Here is an 18,875-nt window from a genome sequence, read left to right as displayed (position 1 = left end):
GGCTCAAAGCCTTGGGACACTGCAGATCTGCATGGGAGACCCGGAAGAGGCTCCTGGCTCAGCATCAGTTCAGTTTCAGCTGTTGCAGCCACTTGGGAAGCAAGCCAGCAATGGAAGCTCTTTTTATATCTCTTTCTCTCTGTAAATTTGCCTTTCCAATAAAAGTAAACAAATCTTAAAGAAAAATCATACAGTTACTTCCTTAAGAAGGTTCTCAGGGCCTGGTACAATAGCCTACTGGCTAAATTCCTCGCCTTGCACGCATCAAGGATCCCATATGGCCACCAGTTCTAATCCCAGCAGCTTTGCTTCCCATTTAGCTCCCTGCTTGTGGCCTGAGAAAGCAGTTGAGGACGGCCTTAAGCCATGGGACCCTGCCCACACGCAGAGACCCAGAAGAGGTTCCTGGCACCTGGCTTCAGATTGGCTTAGCTCCAGTCATTGTGACCACTTGGGAAGTCACTCAGCGGACTGAGATCTTCCTCTCTATCTTCTTTGCATATATGACTTCCCAATAAACACACACATAAATCTTTTTTCTCTTTCCCCCAACTCCTCACTCCAACCCCCTCTTTCGGTATATCCCCGTTTTTTGGGGAGGAGGGGGTTCACCAATTTTTCAAATGATTATTATCTCTCCTTAGCTCCCCCTCCCTGCCGCTCCCCCAGCTTTCCCTCCCTAAGTAGTTTTTCACCCCTTTCGACATTTTTTTTCCCCTGAAGGCTGACTGGGGAGAGGGGAGTGGAATCAAAAAAAACCACTAACTAGGTAGCATCCTGTTGTACAAATGCTCAAAAACATGGCTGTCCCTCAAATACTGCTGGCAGACACTGAGACGTTCAGCATAGTTCCACAACTGTGTAGTCACAAACCTGAAACAGGATTTTCACTGAAATGGTCCTGAGTTTATTTCAGATGATGCAATTAGCCTCCCCAAGCCCACCCTGCCCTTTGGAGACTCAGACAAATGCAGCAGAGCTGATGCCTGCATGGTGGGGTAATCAGTCCAACTCTTTAATCTCCCTTTACACATTACATTAATATTCATATTGCAAGGCAGTCCATTCACAATTAGCACAGTCTGTTAAAAACATCACCCACCAAAGTCTACCAGATTCAGTCACTTTACTAAATCATTAAAATAATAAAAGTAATGAAAACATTGTCATAATTCTTTTAAAGCAATAAGGTCTGAGGCACTCTGGGAAAGATGTGCTCTTACAAGTATAACATGTCAGTGGTATCAAACTGCATTACAGGATAGTCATCAGAGACCCAGTAATAAAGTACACTGCATTGACGATGACTTTATGATCTGATATGTTCCCTACACAAACAATCCTGTTTGGACAATTGTTGAAAGGAACAAAAAGGTATCAGGCAGCTGCGGTCATTTTTCAACTAACTAAAGCTGAGGTGGTGTCTTCACACAAAGACCACTGCATCTCTTCTGCAAGGTTACAGTACTAAGCATGTTCCTTTCACCTTACCTGACTTCTTAATTGTTAGAATCGAACAGCTAGCTGACTCACTGTGCTCACAGCTGGCGAAATGTCAGAGTGCTCCCTGCTCCCTTCCAATTGCAACCTCCACCCTCCTCTCGGCATTTCCAAAACTTACCCTTGAGATAAAGCAGAGTCCCCTCTTCCCAGAGGGTTTCTTTCCTCCCATTTCTGAGTGAATAAATCTGAATTAGCAGTATATCACAAAACCCTCATGTCATGTAGCAGCCAACCCCCACTTGGAGCATGGCTGTTTCTGCCATAAACTAGACTCTAAAAAAGCCTGACACACTTTTTAAAAAAGTGAATTTGCCCACATTCATTTAGACACACAAGGCCTGCACTGGTGAGAAGATCACATTGCGTGAGTACTTCCCCATGCACAATTTGCAGGGGTAATTAGCACAAGGGAGGGCAATTCTCCAAGTGGGAATCAGGTCACTGCAAGGCAGGGGTCCATGGACGACAGCAGGTAACCCTGACTGAGCAGAATCAGCACAAACTCCAGGTCACGTAGTGTTCCGCCGTTATGTCTATGGAATTTAAAGGTATCCATATATTTCCATATATACATAATACAAAAAAAAAAAATCTAAACAGAAATGACAAAAGCTTCAAGGATTTGCATCTTCAACATTCACCTGGAAAGCAGCTGGCTCTTCATGGTTGGTTTGCAGCAGTGATAAAAGCAACTAGAGGCAGGTTTAAGTAAAAGTGCTTAAAGGACAAAGGAGAAAACAGGTGTGCAGAGATGGGGGCAGGGAGAAGTTGAGCAAGGTTTTATTTATTCTTCTCAGCCTGTTCCGATTCAAGCCAAGTTCTTGAGGACACATATCAAATGCTGCAGTCTTTTTTTTTTTAAATCTATTGTCAAAACAAAACTAGTTGTAAAAAAATTTCCTCTTCCTTCTGTACTTTCAATAAAATGCACAGTACAGTAAGAGTGTGTTACAGAGCTGTTGGATGTCATGTTGCGAGGAGCTAGAACTGGGACATGAAGTGAGGCCGCGCACTGTCGGGGCGACGGGTCAGGATCTCACAGCCAGTGTCTGTGACCAGCAGCGTGTGCTCAAACTGAGCAGAGCGCTTTCCGTCTCTCGTCACTGCAGTCCAACCGTCGGGCCAGGTTTCATCCTGCCATCCACCTGAAACAAACAAGCAAACAAAGTGCTTAATTCCGCTACTCAGTTTTCTAAACTAGCTTTCAAAGGAAGCGCCTCATCAAGGAGAAAAACGATTAGAAACCTGATCATTACGATCCCATTTGCCAAGTCACTTGCTTTAGCTCAAGCCTTCCCAACTTTTGTACAAGTGAACTCACGATATTTTCATCTTCTTGACTGTTGAAAATGTACAGGTTTTTATATATCCAAATACCAAATCAAAAAAGCTAATTCCAAAATAAAAAACTGGGTCTCATTTTGGGAGACATGCACAGCACTCACAGTAGCAACCTGGACTTTGCTACTGTTTGCTATTCGTAACTCTGTCATCAAACCAAACCATGGACTGTGTATGTTGTGAAATTATTTCCATAATTTGAATTTAAATATATATATATGTATATATATGCATTTAGCTTATTTGTTTTATTGGAAAGTCAGAACTACAGAGAAAAGCAGAGACAGAGAGAAGGATCTTCTATCCGCTGGTTCACTTCCCAAGCAGCCACAATCACTGGAGCTGAGCTGATCTGAAGCCACGAGCCTGGAGTTCAGAGCCTCTTCTTGGTCTCCCATGCAGGTGCAGGGTCCCAACGCTTTGGGCCATTGCCAGGCCACATATCAGGGAGCTGGATGGAAGTGGAGCAGTGGGGACACAAACCAAAGCCCATATAGGATCCTAGTGCATACAGGGCAAGGACTTTAGCCACTAGGCTACTGTGCCAGGCCCAAATTTTTATATTATTACTGAAGTTAATTCTTGTTATAATTTTTAAATGGCAGGCCTACCATCAAGTTGTAGGAACAGATAACACTGCAGAATGTTTGTAGAATAATGGTGTTACCAGAAAGAGGGGTGAAGAGAAAGAAACAGAGATGGCAAGGCAGAGAACAGGAGGAGGCAAGAGAGATGAGCTGAGACTACAGGAGGAGAGCACAAGGCCAGTGAAGGCAGTTGCAAGATGACAACAGAAAAGTCAGGGAGAGGGGAAGACAGAAGGCAGAGTGAGGAGACAACTAAGACACAAGACAATCTAAGGTAGAATGAGGGCAGCAACTCTGGTAAAGGTGTATTTACGAAGACTTTCCTGTTTCAAAAATTAAAGGCCCTACTCTTCCCCCAAAATTCAAGGTCCAGCACAACAGCCTGGTGGCTACAGTCTATGCCTTGCACCCTTTCAGGAGACCCCGTAGAAGCTCCTGGTTCCTGGCTTTGGAAGCTCCTGGCTCCTGGTTCCAGCTGTTGTGGCCACTTGGGGCATGAATCAGCACACAGAAGGTCTTTCTCTCTGTATCCCCTTCTCTATATCTGCCTTACCAATAAAAATAAATAAATATTTTTAAAAAATCAATATGTTCTTTAGTATGAGTAATCTTCAGGCAAAACGTATTACTTAAAACATCAATGGCACACACCCAAATCCCAGAACGCAGACTTCAGTATCAAATTCCAAGCTAGGAAGAAAACAGAAAGCATCTTAAAGTCAGTCCATGTTTTGTTCAACAGCCAAGGATGAGTAATTTCAGATGTAATGACCTTTATACAGGTGGATTTGGGACACAGTGAACTCTGATTTGCTCCTGCTCTTTTTTTTTTTTTTAATTGATTGATTTTTTTGTTGGAAAGTCAGATATTAGAGAAGAGGAGACAAAGAGAAAGATCTTCCATCTGATGATTGACTCCCCAAGTGGCCACAATGGCTGGACCCTGGCCAATCCAAAGTCAAGAGCCCAGAGCCTTCTCTGGGTCTCCCACGCGGATGCAGGGTCCAATGGCTTTGGGCCATCCTCAACAGCTTTCCCAGGCCACAAGCAGGGAGCTGGATGGGAAGAGGGGCTGCTAATAAATTAGAACTGGCACCCATATGTGATCCCAGAAAATGCAAGGTGAGGACTTTAGCCACTAGGCTACCATGCTAAGCCCTGTTCCTGCTCTTAAAAGACAAGGTTCTTCAGTAATGTCAAGTCAAACATATTTAGCCATGATCTTTGGAATTGAAAACTTTGCATTTCACAGCTGAGACTAAACCTAGCTAAGTTGCTGTGAAATACATGCCATATATTAAAAGTACAAAAATCAAAGTTACATAGAAGGAAGGTGAGATCGTCTATCCAGTAGTCCACTCCCAAATGGCCACAACAGCCAGCCCTAGACCAGGCCAAACCTAGGAAACAGGGATCCAAACACTTGGACCATTTTCAAGTATCCCGGGACATCAGCAGGGATCTAAATCAGGAGAGTAACAGCAGAACTCAAGTCAGTACCCAAACTGCATGCCAACACTGCAAGTAGCAGCTTTACTTGCTATGCCACAATGTCAGCCCCTATTGTGTGGTAACTGGATGACTAAGCTGGTTATACAGAAACATACTTGCTTACTCCTGGAAATGGCAAACTATTTTTCACCAATCAGGTGCCAGTTAATGAAACTATGTGGGAATTACAGAATATTCCTGCAAAGTTGAATTAAAATGTTTCCTTTTGTGCAAAAAATTCTGAAATCCATGCATAAAAGTCTCCCAAAAATTCATAAAAGATTCATATTATGAAAAAATTACAGATTTCAAAACTTCCCGTACAAAAACAGCTTTTAATTCAATTTTCCAGGAATTTCCTGAAGTACTTTAATGTACCGCCAAAACAATTTCCTCCCACTGCTGACGTACTTACTTGATCTTACAATTGGCTGCTCACAAGAATCTTCTTATTCCGGAAGGATGACAGAAACATGGCCTCACATTTACTTTGTGTAATTCTTTAAAGGCCGCAAGGCGCGGCCTACAAACACAAACCATCCCATTTCTTACAGCAGTCCTGGGCTCGTTGACAGGACAAGGATTACAATTTGTATGTTACGGAAAAGGGCCATACAGAATCAGGAGAGCAGCAGGATGACTTCTAGACACTACCCCAGGCACTCACGCCCTGGCCGAGCCCTGCTCACACACTGTGGCTGCATTCACTGACTCACTTCTAAGTAAGAGAATGGAAGTCACTCCTTAATGTCATTTAATGTAGAGCAAAGGACACACAAGCATTATTACAGGCCCCCACTGCTATAATGAGAACCACAAAAAGCCAACTTTGCTTTCACTGTGACATGCCTACCTCTGGGAATAATCACAGTGGGAACTAATTAGGCTGCCAAGGACAGAGACGTCCCTGTCATGTTTTCCACGTAGTGACAGCCTGCCATTCCGTAAGAGTTAAGAATAGCTTATGAAGGGTCAGAGTGTAGCAACCTAATCTTTCACCTGGGGTGCTGGCCAAGTCCCAGATGCTCTACTTCCCTTCCAGCTCCCTGCATGTCGCCTGGAAAAGCAACAGAGGACTTAAGTCATTGGGCCCCTACATGCTGGGGTCCATGCAGTAGGTTCAGATGACACAAACGTGTGAAGGGAACAGCTCCCCTGTTTGGCAGGGCCCAGGGGAGCTTCCAGCTGTTCGGCAGGGCCCAGCGGATTTCTCTCTGACCACCTTGACGCTGTTTCACCTCCTGTTTGCATGGACACTCAGGCACCCCACTAAAAATTCTGTAATCTACTGAGGCATTGTTTTTTGCCCCTGTGGGATGGCTTTTGCAACCAATGTGAGCTTGAGAGTTAATGTCACTGATAATGTCTTGGTGAGTGAGCCTTTGACAGTTTACACATAGGAGCACAATTAAGCCCACGCCATTTCTGGACACCTTATTGTGTGCTAACCATTGCCTTTGAATCTGGCCCAGACATGTAGCATATCTTCTGGGAAAGGACTTAATAAATATCCTAAATTTTAATGCAAGTGATGGCAATGAGAGCTGAAACTGCTATGGCAATAAATATTGTTATTTCAAAGGCTAGCCCGTCTTTGCAATTCTTTCGCAGCATAGAAAATGTAATTGTTTTAGCTGCTTTTATAATTTTTAGCTAGAGGAATTAAGGATGCTTTTATTAAGGAAATATACTTTTAGTCATTGTTTTATTGTTTATGGGGTTGTAGAGCCTATAATTGTAGGGGGATTTAATATTTGAAACTTTTGTCTTAGATTTTATGTTTTTTCCTTTGTAACTTATTTTCCCATTAAATGATAGGTAAATTATAGAAATAGCAATGTGGTAAGAATGAACTACTAATTAGCAGGTAATCGCATGTGCCTTGGCCTTGGAGTCCTGGCTTTTGCTCCATGGCTACTACCGAAGAATGAATAATGGCTTGCTTTGAAGAATATGAATACAGAATTTGGCAGAATTATCTTTAGGGGCATGTGCTTAGCCCTTAAGTGTAGACAGAATGACCAAACGTCTGTACATGCCCTCTTAGTCTTGAAGTAAAAATAGAACAATTAGTTGTTTGTGTAGAGGCTTGTAATGTGTCTGAGTAAATAAAAAGGACAGCTTTTTCTGAAGCTCAAGTTGGAGCAAGAGCGCACAAAGTGACGATGTCCGTGTCTTTCTTTATCGCCGACTCCATGCACCCTTCCCGAGCTCCGAACTCAGCTGGAGCTGGACTCCGGCACCTACAATCATGTGGGAAACCAGGAAGAAGCTCCTGGCTTCAGCTTAAGTCAGCACTAGCCACTGCAGCCATTTGGGAAGTGAACCAAGAGATGCAATATCTAAATGCCCCTCTTTCAAATATGAGTTCATGAGTTGAAACCAACAAATTCTGCCACACAGACTAAGTCAGTGACCGGAGCCAAGTCACTTACACTCTTCAAGAATCAGCTTGCATCCCTGTCCAATGGCAACAACAGCCATCTCACTAACTATTCAAAATCAAATCAGCTAACCACACCTGTCCAGGGTGGTTGGTTCAGTAGATGGTATACTTCTTTTTTCCTTCTCATTTCCCTCCTTGTAAATCAAGTCCTGCTACATCGGCTTGATGCTGGACACGGAGCATGATGTACCCTGTGATGGATCATTAATAAAAGGGACCAGAATGCAAGCACTTCAGCATCCACTGGCAGCGGGAGAACTATCACAAAGGCAGCATTTTTTTCTTTCCAACTCTTACAATAAATTTTCAGGACCCAGTGCAATAACGTAGTGGTTGAAGTCCTCGCCTTGCACGCGCCGGGATCCCAGATGGGCGCTGGTTCTAATCCCAACAGCCCGACTTCCCATCCAGCCCCCTGCTTGTGGCCTGGGAAAGCTGTTGAGGATGGCCCAAAGCCTTGGGACCCTGCACCCTGTGGGAGACCTGGAAGAGCTCCTGGCTCCTGGCTTCAGATTGGCTCAGTCCAGCCGTTGTGGCGGCTTAGAGAGTGACCCATCGGACAGAATATCTTCCTCTCTGTCTCTCCTCTTCTCTGTATATCCACCTTTCCAATAAAAATAAATAAATAAATCTCAAAAAAAACCTAACTAAATAAAAATAAAATAAATTTTCAGTTTTCAAGATGAAACCGCACCAAGTTCAAGATGAGAAAAGGACTGGTAACGAAAGGGGAAGAAAAGCAAGTAAACAGAACAGATCACTATTCTGATAAGTAACCAAAAAAAGATAAAATTTCAATTGAAAATGTTAAAAGCATCGTTTCATTTTTTCTCACCTTCACAAATCATTGGCTCAATTGTAAACACATGGCCCGACTTCATGACTCCAACTGCTTTATTTTCTGAAATTAAAGGGAAAAATTTTTCAATAGTAGCAAAAATCAACAACTAAATAGCTCAACAGAAATACACAAGTCCTTTCGGTGAGTCTGACATGACTTCCTGCTGTCCTGACTCCCCTTCTTAAAGTTTATCATCCGACAGACAGGTAGTAGTACTGGTAACACCGCCCAGCTTAGGTCAGAGTTCAAGCGGCTCATACTATCCCTAGCAAAACACAGGTAGGTCTACAGGGTGGGTTTCAAACATGATTATTGCTTCCATAAAAGGAAAAATGCCATCACTTATATTTTCCATGGTTAGAATTACAATCACAGAACCAAACTTTCATTATTCACCCATGAGCAGCAATGTGAAGATAAAAAAAGAACGGCAGGTCTTTCAGATAACAGAAGGCCCCCCGCCCTCTGGGGGCCAAGGGAATGTGTGTTGTTGTGTACAGAGGCACAACCCATAGGAACAATAACAGAATATTTAGTTTTTAAGTCATCTTGTTTTTCTCCTGAGAAAGTCTCAGCATTACCATATTTTGTTAAATGCTGAAGAGACTACTCCCTCCTAGCCGAAAATCAATACCATTGCTAAATACTTTTTAAAATGTTTTTGCCCAACTTCACTGATGACCTTCATTACCACCATGAGAACACACAGGTATGAGCTCGTGTTCACATCTATAATCAATGAACAAAAGACCAAATTGTCTTAATGTAGAGATAGGCATTTTCAGACAACTGGAGACACAGATAAAGAATTAGTTTCAATTTCAGGTTTAAAAATTGCTAAGGACATCAGCTAAATAAATATCTGTATTTGCTCTGAGCAACCACTAGATGGCACACTCACAGGCCTTACTGGGTTTCTTTGTAGGGTAGTCAGAATCCCAACTTCCTACAGAGCCCAAGGAGGCTCCACCTACTGGACTCCACTCATTCCAGGAGTGCTCTGATCTACCCACACATTTATATCCCTGCAATCTCCTGGTGAATCGTAATCATGCTTTTTACTATCCTGGATTACCAAAATATGCTCAATGCAAATTACAAATCCAGTTTCTAAATTCAGGCAATCTTAAGAGGGAGATAAAACTTTTTAAGTTTCTCATTTCTAATCTCATAAACTTTCCCTCAAAATTACAAGCAACTTACTACATATATGTGACTGGCTTACAAGTAAGTCAAAAAGACACAATGTCAGGAGGATACGTGTCTCACAAAGAAGGGAATGGAGCAGAGAGGATTTGAACTGGCACCCATACAGGTGGAGGCTTAGCGCACTATGGCACGGCGTTGGCCCATGCATGACTGCAGCATTTTATCAAATACTTTGAAAATAATGAACAGCTATTAAATACCTGTCTCACAGAATCACAGTAACCTACATTCTCAATTAGGGTATTACCATAATTTCCCAACAATTAATAACTTACAAAAAAAAGCAGCAAGCTGAACTCTCCACTAATAAAAAGAATTTTCTTACACAGAAGAGGTGGAAGGAAGTTATACAACAATTTCCTGGTTCCTCCCTCTTGTGGGGTAATAGTTACAAACCAAAGCAGCATTATTTACATTTGAATAGGTTTCTTTGACTCTATAATTTCCTGTAACATTTCCCTAAAGGGATCACAACATATTTTGCCTTAAATAAACTCAATTTACACTTTAATTTTTATAGACATATCAAATCCATATAATGAAATGTATCTAGTACCTGCCTTTGTCAGAATTGTGTAAGTAAATTAACAGGTAGGGCTGGCATGTTGGCTTAACAGGCTAATCCCCTACCTGCAAGCACCAGCATCCAATATGGTCACTGGTCCTAGCTGCTCCACTTCCAATCCAGCTCTCTGCTTATGACCAGGGAAAGCAGCAGAGGAAGGCCCAAAGCCCAGGGCCCCTGAACCCATGTGGGAAACCTACAGATAGGCTCCCGACTTCAGATCAGCTCACTTCCGACCATTACGCATTTAGGGAGTCAGCCAGAAGAAGGAAGAGCTTTCTCTGTCTCCTTTCTGTCTCTTCTTCTCTCTGTAAATCTGACTTTCCAATAAAAATTTTAAATTTTGTTTAAAAACTTAAAACCCATCAGATGGCATCTCTTGTCCAAAGTACTACACTGTGTGACCGCATAAAAATTACCCATATCCCGGGCCTGGCGGCGTGGCCTAGCAGCTAAAGTCCTCACCTTGAATGCGCCAGGATCCCATATGGGCGCCAGTTCTAATCCCAGCAGCTCCACTTCCCATCCGGCTCCCTGCTTGTGGCCTGGGAAAGCAGTTGAGGATGGCCGAAAGCCATTGGACTGCACCCATGTGAGAGACCTGAAGAAGTTCTTGGATCCTGGCTTCGGATCGGCATAGCATTGGCCGTGGCGCCCACTTGGGGAGTGAATCATCGGACGGAAGATCTTTCTATCTCTCCTCCTCTCTGTATATCTGATTTTGTAATAAAAATGAATAAATCTTTTAAAAAAAACTTACCTATATCCCCCTTTACAAAAATATTTGTTTATTTTTATTGGAAATGCAGATTTACAGAGAGAAGCAGAGAACAAGAGAGAAAGACTTTCCATCCACTGGTTCACTCCCCAAGGGGCTGCCATGGCCAGAGCTGAGCCAATCTAAAGCTAGGAGCCAGTGCAAATTCTCAAGGTTGTGGGCCACCCACCACTGCCTTCCCAAGCTACAAGCAGGAAGCTGGATGGCAGATGGAGTAGCTAGAACCAGCACTGATGCCTGTATGGAATCCCGATGTTTGGAAGGGGAAGGATCAGCCAGCTGAGCCTACACCCAGGTTCCCAAAGCCCCTTCTTTCAGAAACTCTGCTGTCTGTCAACAGGCCTTCAATCATCTATATGTTAGTTCAAATTTTCTTGCCTCTGTAAGGGCCACTGTCTGTGTTCCCTGCACGTATTCACAACACATGTACACACACATCCTACAGGAATCAGAATAGGTATTCTTACTCTATAAAAGGAATGATAACCGAGTGACTGATAAGGGATATCATCATCATCATCATTCCAAAGCTACACATTAGCGACCTCTCATGTACCATTTTCATGTGATGTCCTATGTGTTTTTCCTGTATGATCTCAATTATTGTAACAATTCCATTAAGGTATTAATCCCCACCTACTGTTCAGATCAAAAAAACATAAATAGCAGAAATTCAAGAAAGTGTTTACACTGGCAAAGGCTCAGTGACTCTTCCCAGGTCACTAGGATAGAAAGCTTTCATTTCTGGCACTTGAGCTAACAGCCTCACTCCTGCACAAGTCCTCTCTGCAGAGAACAGGTCGCTGAAGACACTGTCCTGATACTTCCTGTTAGATTCCAGCTTACAGCTTTCAATCTGAGGCCAGGTGCTTATTCCTCCCTGTCTACACATCGAACTGTACAGACCACACAGATAGTAAGAACTCAAATCAAGTAAAACAGAACTGGTTTTACCAGAGGAATCAGAATATTGAAAGCCAGACACATGGGGTAGTGTTAATTTTTCAACAAAATTAATTTGCTTTTCTTCAAAAGCTTAAGCTAAATTACATTTCTCAATCTCCCCAGTAGCTAGACATGGCTACATTATTGAAATCCTGACAAATGAAATAAATGTCAGTGATTTATGCCACATCCGGGCTGCCTCATTAAAACCCCTCAAGTACAGCCCTCCTCCAAGCTTCTCTCCCTCCCCCTTGCTGCCCACACTATTTGCTGACAAGAAGGCTGAGAGCCAAGATGTTCACGAAAGCCCTGGATAAAGAGCTCTAGTCACAAAGCAATGGCCTTGACCACACAGTGGTGAAACATACCCGCCTTACACTGTTACGTGGAGCAAGGCACAAACTCAGATTTTACATGAGGAAATGTATATTTTGGGCTTTTTTTAAAAAAAATATCTGACAAATTGAAGATTCCAAAAGAATATATCATCTTAAATATCTGGATTAGTATCCACTGAATAAATCAATAGCACATTAAAAGCCTTTGTGAACAATACTTACTGGCATAATGAGGGACATTGGGGGCTGTATGGAAGAGTTTGTGGATCCCATGCCCACAGTAGCTTCGTACAACAGAAAACCCATTTGCTTGGGCATGTTTCTGAATAATGTTTCCCAGTTCTCTGTATCGGACACCAGGTTTCACTGAAAGGAAGAGAAAAGACACATGATGTAGAGCAACAACAACTAACATTTGGTAAGCATACTATCCCTCTGCTTTCTAAAGGTTCTGTGTGCCTTCTCATTGAAAAACAAGGAGACCGAGGCACAAAAAGGTCACATGGCCGCCTGACGGCAGAGCTTTGCTTCAAACAGTAGCGCCTAAAGTCTGGAACTAAAGAAGGATGTTTTGCAAAATTAAGAAGGAGTTGAGGACAAGCATCTTCTTGCTTCCTCTAGCAATAGAGGGAAAAAAATACGAAAACCAGCTCTCTTTGGCTCCTTCCCTCAGGTCAAGTGTTCTACTCTGGCCAAGTGGGAAAACATTACAGCAACAGAAAAGCAAATGTCCAAAAGCAACTTGACTGGTTCCAGGTTCCACCTGGTCAGCTTCTCCGAGAATTATTTCCCCTGTACTTCTGCACCCCTTAAAAACGATCCCCAATCTATCCAGGTTGCCTCTGCAGTAGATGTTGGGGTACCATATTAAAAAGTACATAATGGATTTCCTATCATATTTAGTTTTATTACACGTATTACTGTTTCAATAACAAAAATCAAACTGGGGTGTCTCTTCGCCTCAGGCTCTCCTAGCACTAAGGCCCCTGCACCTACTTGAAATCTGGAAGAAGCTGCAAGCTCCTGGCTTCATCTGTGACAGCCCCAGCTACTGCAGCTACTTGGGGAAGTGAACCAGCACATGGAAGAGTCTCTTTTTCTCTCCATCTCTCCCTCTCCTGTGTAATGTCTATCTTTCAAATAGGTAATGTTTCATAAAAAAGAGAAATACTAAATGCTAAAATTTTCACCTCGCAATAGCACCAAGAACACTAAAGTTTTCAAATACTTAACAGTGAATAAGTAAAACTAATTTTACATGCTAATATACAAAAATATCACATTTTCATTTCTTCAATTTTATAAAATCAGTAAAAATATCATTGCCCATTCATGTTAAAGAGCGGACTAACAACAGGCTGAACTACGGCTTCTTTTGCAGAGTATCAGTTCCATTCCTGGCTACTACACTTCTGATCCAGCTTCCTGCTAATGTACCCTGGGAGAGAGCAGTTCATGACTCGTGTGCTTTGGCCACTGTCACCCATGTGAGATGCAGCCGGCTTAGCCTGGATACTGCAGGCATTTGGAGAATGAATTAATAGAAGGAAGCACACTGCAGACTTTCATTGTCACTCTCTCTGCCTTCCCAATGAATAAACAAACAGAACAGGCATATATCTGTGTTAAGTAGGTACACCTGTGAATCTGAAAGTTTTAAAAACTATTACTAGCTCAAAAACACCAAATAAAAAAAAGCAAAAAATCCCCACAAAAACACCAAATCACAGAACATCACTGACAGCATTGTGCTATTTAACCCAACCAAATGTATAACACATGTGTTTGTGTATTTGTGAGGTGAGCACATAGGAGAAAGCAAAAACTAGACGTTAACAGTATCCCTCAACAGAAGACAGGGAAAGTGTAAGCTTGAAGGTGGGTTGCTCATTTTTTTCTCATAATATTCAACTGCTTATTTTTTATAATCAGAACATATTTATGTAGGTCAAAGAATAGAAAAAGGCAGAAACAAAATCACTACAAAACTCTTCACACAATTCATCTAGCACAGAAAGGTAAGTCATAGATGAGCAATGAATGCTAACTAGTTACTTGCTCCATCCCCATCTCAGGATTCCCAAATCGCCCTTCCACTTGTCACTGCTAAAGCCCAAAGCTAATTCAAACAGAGGAACAGTCCCAGGTAACAAAAGCACGGTCCTCCCCAGCCCCTCCGCACACAGCAGTGTCAGCGGACGCCCAGCACTGACCTGCATCGATGGCTTGCATTAGACACTCATAGGTGGTCTGAACAAGCTTCCGTGCTCCCTCATCCACTTCACCAACAAAAAAGGTCTCATTCAGGTCCCCGTGGTAACCATTGCGATACAAGGTGATGTCCACTGCAAAAGAAGGTGCAAACATGAAGACAACATTATTTATCCCAAGCTATCACTGTTTTCCTAATATGAGAGCTTCAAGAGCCTAATGAAGAAAAGAGCTATTACATTTTCAAATCAGACCCAAGAGAAACTCCTGGAGTGCAATGTAACTCACCCACTGTGGAAAACAGGAGTATGGCCACAGGGCACAAGCCAGATGGTGACTTTCTATGTTGTTTATTAGACCACTGGTGCCACAAGAAAAATGTATGCAGGATACAGTCACACAAAATAACTAACATGAGTTAGTAATATTAGAGTGACTTTGTTATGTTCTGGCATAAAAGAGGGAATACTTTCTCACTTATTGAACAGGTTTCTTCTTGCTTCTGGGGAACATGCAAACAGATTTTAAAAAAACTCTACATTTGTTTTTAATTCTAAAAATTAGTTTTTAAATTTTTAAAATTAATTTTAAAAATTAATCTTAATTGGATTTTTAAAAATTCAATTGCCTTTCATTTACATGCGAATATTCATATTTCTCTAAAACACTACTGTAATATCACTATAATAAACATATACAAGGTGTATTTACAGAGCACATTAAACGAATATTTTTAACTCCCGAATTTCAATCAACCTCAATACTGCAGGATAGGCATGTCAGCCTTACTTCAAAACACAGTATTGAAAAAACCTCACGATTTAAAAAAAAAAAAAGGGTTTATCAAGATCTATGGGATTTTACAAACAGCGCTCTAACTAAAGCAGTTAGCAACACTATTGAGAACCACTGTCACAGCTAATTCTCCACCATCATTCACAGCGAGCATCACCAGTCAGGTGCCTGTAATACTTGGCCTCATGCTTCATCCCTTGATCCATAAATCTCTTCTGTAATTCGATGACGAAGAGACGAATTTCATCAAAATGAGGCTTTAAAATATCAACTAAAGGAGTTTTCTCTATCAATATTGTTTTATCATCACATGGAGGAATGTCTTTGCAGTTCCTTCCATATTTTTAGTTTCCCAAAGATTTTAAAACAGAGGTCTTACAGTAGTAGTGGTGGTCAGATGTGGAAATGGTGGGGAGACAAAAATATACATGTGAAACTCAGTAATTTAATAAAATAGAACTGTTACTCTTCTAAAATGAAGAAAGAAAGAAAGAAATAAAACAGAGGCCTTAATTTAACCATTTCTACTCAGGAACAGAATGTCTATGAGACTTTTAGCTTTTTTCTTAAGATCTTTTATATTGTTGACACTGTCTCTGCAAACGAGAAAACTCATCTCTTCAAAGTCACTATATTTAAGAGACAGAGGGAAGAAAACGAAACACTACTTTGGGAGAGAAATTTGGTATGGCAGTTCACATGCCATTTGGGGAACCCTTACCCATGTTGAAGTATCCGGGGTAATGTCCCAGCTTCCTGCTAATGGGTGCCGCAGGAGGCAGCTGGTAACACCTCCAAGTAGCTGGGGGCTGCCACCCATGTGAGTGAGCCCAGTCAAGTTCCTGGATTTAAATTAGCCTAAGTCAAGCTATTGCAAGCTTGGAAACTGGCAAATGGGAGATCTCATCCTTCTCTTTCTAAATAAATTAATTAAAATCACACTACTTTGAGTTGTAAAATCACACCATGAGTTGGCCTCATGGCAAAATTGGCTAGAACTCAGTGTGCAGCATGGACATCCTGTTTGGGCACCAGTTAGGGTCCTGGATGCTTCTCTCTCTCTCTTTTTTAAGATTTTTTACTTTTATTGGAAAGGCAGGTACACAGAGAGGAGGAGAGACAGAGAGGAAGATCTTCTGTCTGATGGTTCACTCCACAAGTGGCTGCAAAGGCTGGAGCTGAGCCAATCCAAAGCCAGGAGACAGGAGCTCTTCCGGGTCTCCCACAGGGTGCAGGGTCCTAACACTTTGGGCCGTCCTCGACTGCTTTCCCAGGCCACAATCAGGGAGCTGGACGGGAAGCAGAGCTGCCAGAATTAGAACCGGCGGCCACATGGAATCCTGGCACATGCAAAACAAGGACTTTAACCACTACGCTATCACACCGGGCCCCTTGGATGCTTCTCTTTCAGTCCTGTTCCTTACACATGGCCTTGGAAAACCACGGGGCAGCTAAAATCTATGGGTTCAGTTCTCCCCAGAGAACTGGAGGAAGATCCTGGTCTTTGATCAGCTCAACTCTTGCTGTTGTAGTCATACAGGGAGTAAACCAGCAGATGGCAGACCTATTTTTCTGTCTCTCCTTCTCTCTGTAACTCTGACTTTAAAATCTTTAAAAAACCCACACTACAACATTACTTCCACATGTCACATCTTTCACCTACTTATCTTATGAGATAATAACTACTAAAGAAAAACAGGAAAACTATATTAAAGGTGCATTTATTTTTATTGGAAAGGCATTTACAGAGAGACAGAGAGAGAGGCCTTCTGTTTGCAATTTCACTCCCCAAATGGTCACAACAGTCAGAGCTGAGCCAATCTAAACCCAGGAGCCAGGAGCTTCTTCCACATCTCCTATATGGGCCCAGGGGCCCAGGAACTTAGGCCATCTTCCTCTGCATTCCCAGGCCACAAGCATGGAGCAAGACTGGAAGTGCAGTTGCTGGGACACAAACTTGTGCCAATATGGAATGCCAGCTCTTGCAAAGGATTAGCCAGTTAAGCCACTGTATCAGCCCCTAAAAGTATCTTAAAAGAAACATATACAGACACTGACATTGTGACACAGTGGAATAAGCCACTGCCTGTAAGGTTGGCATCCCATATAGGTGCCAGCTCAAGTTTCAGCTGTTCTACCTCCCATCCAGTTCCCTGCTAATACACCTGGGAAAACAGTGAAAGGCGGTCTAAGCACCTCGGTCCCTGTACCCACATGAGACGTAAATTAAATTTCAACTTCCTGGCTTTGGCTGTCCAGCTCTGACTGTTGTAGCCATTTAGAGGAATAGCAGATGAAGGAGGCATATCTCCTTCCTCCTCCTCTCTTGCCATTCCCCACCCCCAGCCTTGTCTCTCCCATTTCTAACTAGTTTATATCAACAAATAAGTCCTATAATTGGCACAAAACTTTAAAGGAGGGTTTTGTAGATTTGAGAAAGATGCTGAGTTTTAGACAAGTAAGTGTAAGAAGCAAGTTCAGAAAACAGGCCATGCTCAGCCTTTAACACCTTACTGTTTGCTTACTCATCACCATGAGTCCTATGTACATATTTCTTACCATTAACAATATCACCTTCTTGCAAGGGCCGTCTGTCTGGAATTCCATGGCAGATGACTTCATTCACTGAGGTACAACAAGACTTTGGGAAGTTATAATAATTCAAGGGAGAAGGATAGCAATTTCTTGCAATGCAGGCCTAAAATGAATTAAAACGCAGAAAAGACAATTTTGAATGTGAAGAAAAAAATATGTACCCGGTGATTCAGCTTTTAAAATTTGAAAACTTTTGGGCAGATGTTAAAAAAATTTAGTATTTCATTTGAGAAACAGTCCTTGGGATCAGCACAGTGGTATATCACATTAATCCTCTGTCTGGGTGCCAGCATTCCATGAGTGCCGACTACCCTACTTCCGATCCATCTCTACACTTTTGCCTGGGAAGGCAGCTGAGGATGGTCCAAGGCGTCAACCCTGCGCCTATGTGGGATACCAGAAGAAGCCTCCTGGCTCCCAGCTTCAGATCAGCTTGGCCCTTGCCATGGTGGACATTTGGGGCGTGAACTAGCAGACTGCAGACTTCCGTGTGTCTCCTCTCTCTGCAAAATCTGCCACTCAGATAAAAATAAATACCAAAAAGAAAAAAGTAGTACTACATATTGTTAACATAACAAGGCTGGTTCTGGTTGGATACACTGTTATACATACCAGTTTTTTGGTGACGAGTTTGAAATAAAATTTACATGTTATTTGTACAAATTTTTACTACACGAACAGTTTATTTTAAAACAACTGCTGGAGGCGGATCCTGGGTCCTGGCTTCAGATCAGCATAGCTCCAGCCGTTGTGGCTACTTGGGGAGTGAGTCAACAGAAGGAAGGTCTTCCTCTCAGTTTCCCCTCCTCTCTGTATAGTTGACTTATCAATAAAAATAAAATAAATCGGGCCCGGCGGCGTGGCCTAGCGGATAAGGTCCTCACCTTGAACGCACTGGGATCCCATATGGGCGCCAGTTCTAATCCCGGCTGCTCCACTTCCCATCCAGCTTCCTGCTTGTGGCCTGGGAAAGCAGTCGAGGACAGCGCAATGCTTTGGGATCCTGCACCCATATGGGAGACCTGGAGGAGGTTCCTAGCTCCTGGCTTCGGATCAGCACAGCACCAGCCGTTGTGGTCACTTGGGGAGTGAACCATCAGACAGAAGATCTTCCTCTCTGTCTCTCCTCCTCTCTGTATATCTGACTTTGTAATAAAAATAAATAAATCTTTAAAAAAAAAAACCTATAAAAAAAAAACCTATAAAAAACCCCTACTGTTTGTGAAAAAA

At 42.4% G+C, this 18,875-nt stretch overlaps 1 protein-coding gene across 2 annotated transcripts in view; it reads right to left on the bottom strand.

Annotated features, from left to right (window-relative positions):
- Positions 1–999: 999 nt before the first annotated feature.
- The window catches only part of METAP1 (methionyl aminopeptidase 1), a 62,818-nt gene continuing 44,942 nt past the window's right edge, over positions 1,000–18,875 (bottom strand). For both annotated transcript variants that reach the window (XM_040966551.1, XM_040966550.1), the window contains 5 exons: positions 17,610–17,748; positions 14,258–14,389; positions 12,267–12,410; positions 8,204–8,269; positions 1,000–2,648 (listed from right to left, as the gene is read on the bottom strand). In XM_040966551.1, the coding sequence (XP_040822485.1) occupies positions 2,485–2,648; positions 8,204–8,269; positions 12,267–12,410; positions 14,258–14,389; positions 17,610–17,748 (645 nt within the window). In that variant the 3' untranslated portion in view covers positions 1,000–2,484. The remainder of the gene's footprint in view (positions 2,649–8,203; positions 8,270–12,266; positions 12,411–14,257; positions 14,390–17,609; positions 17,749–18,875) is intronic.

The sequence above is a fragment of the Ochotona curzoniae genome, unplaced genomic scaffold (genome assembly GCF_017591425.1).
Source record: "Ochotona curzoniae isolate NIBS_2020 unplaced genomic scaffold, NIBS_Ocur_1.0 scaffold_4506, whole genome shotgun sequence".
Lineage (NCBI taxonomy): Eukaryota > Metazoa > Chordata > Mammalia > Lagomorpha > Ochotonidae > Ochotona > Ochotona curzoniae.
The sequence above is the reverse complement of the archived record's forward strand: the minus strand, read 5'-3'. Positions and strand labels throughout refer to the sequence as shown.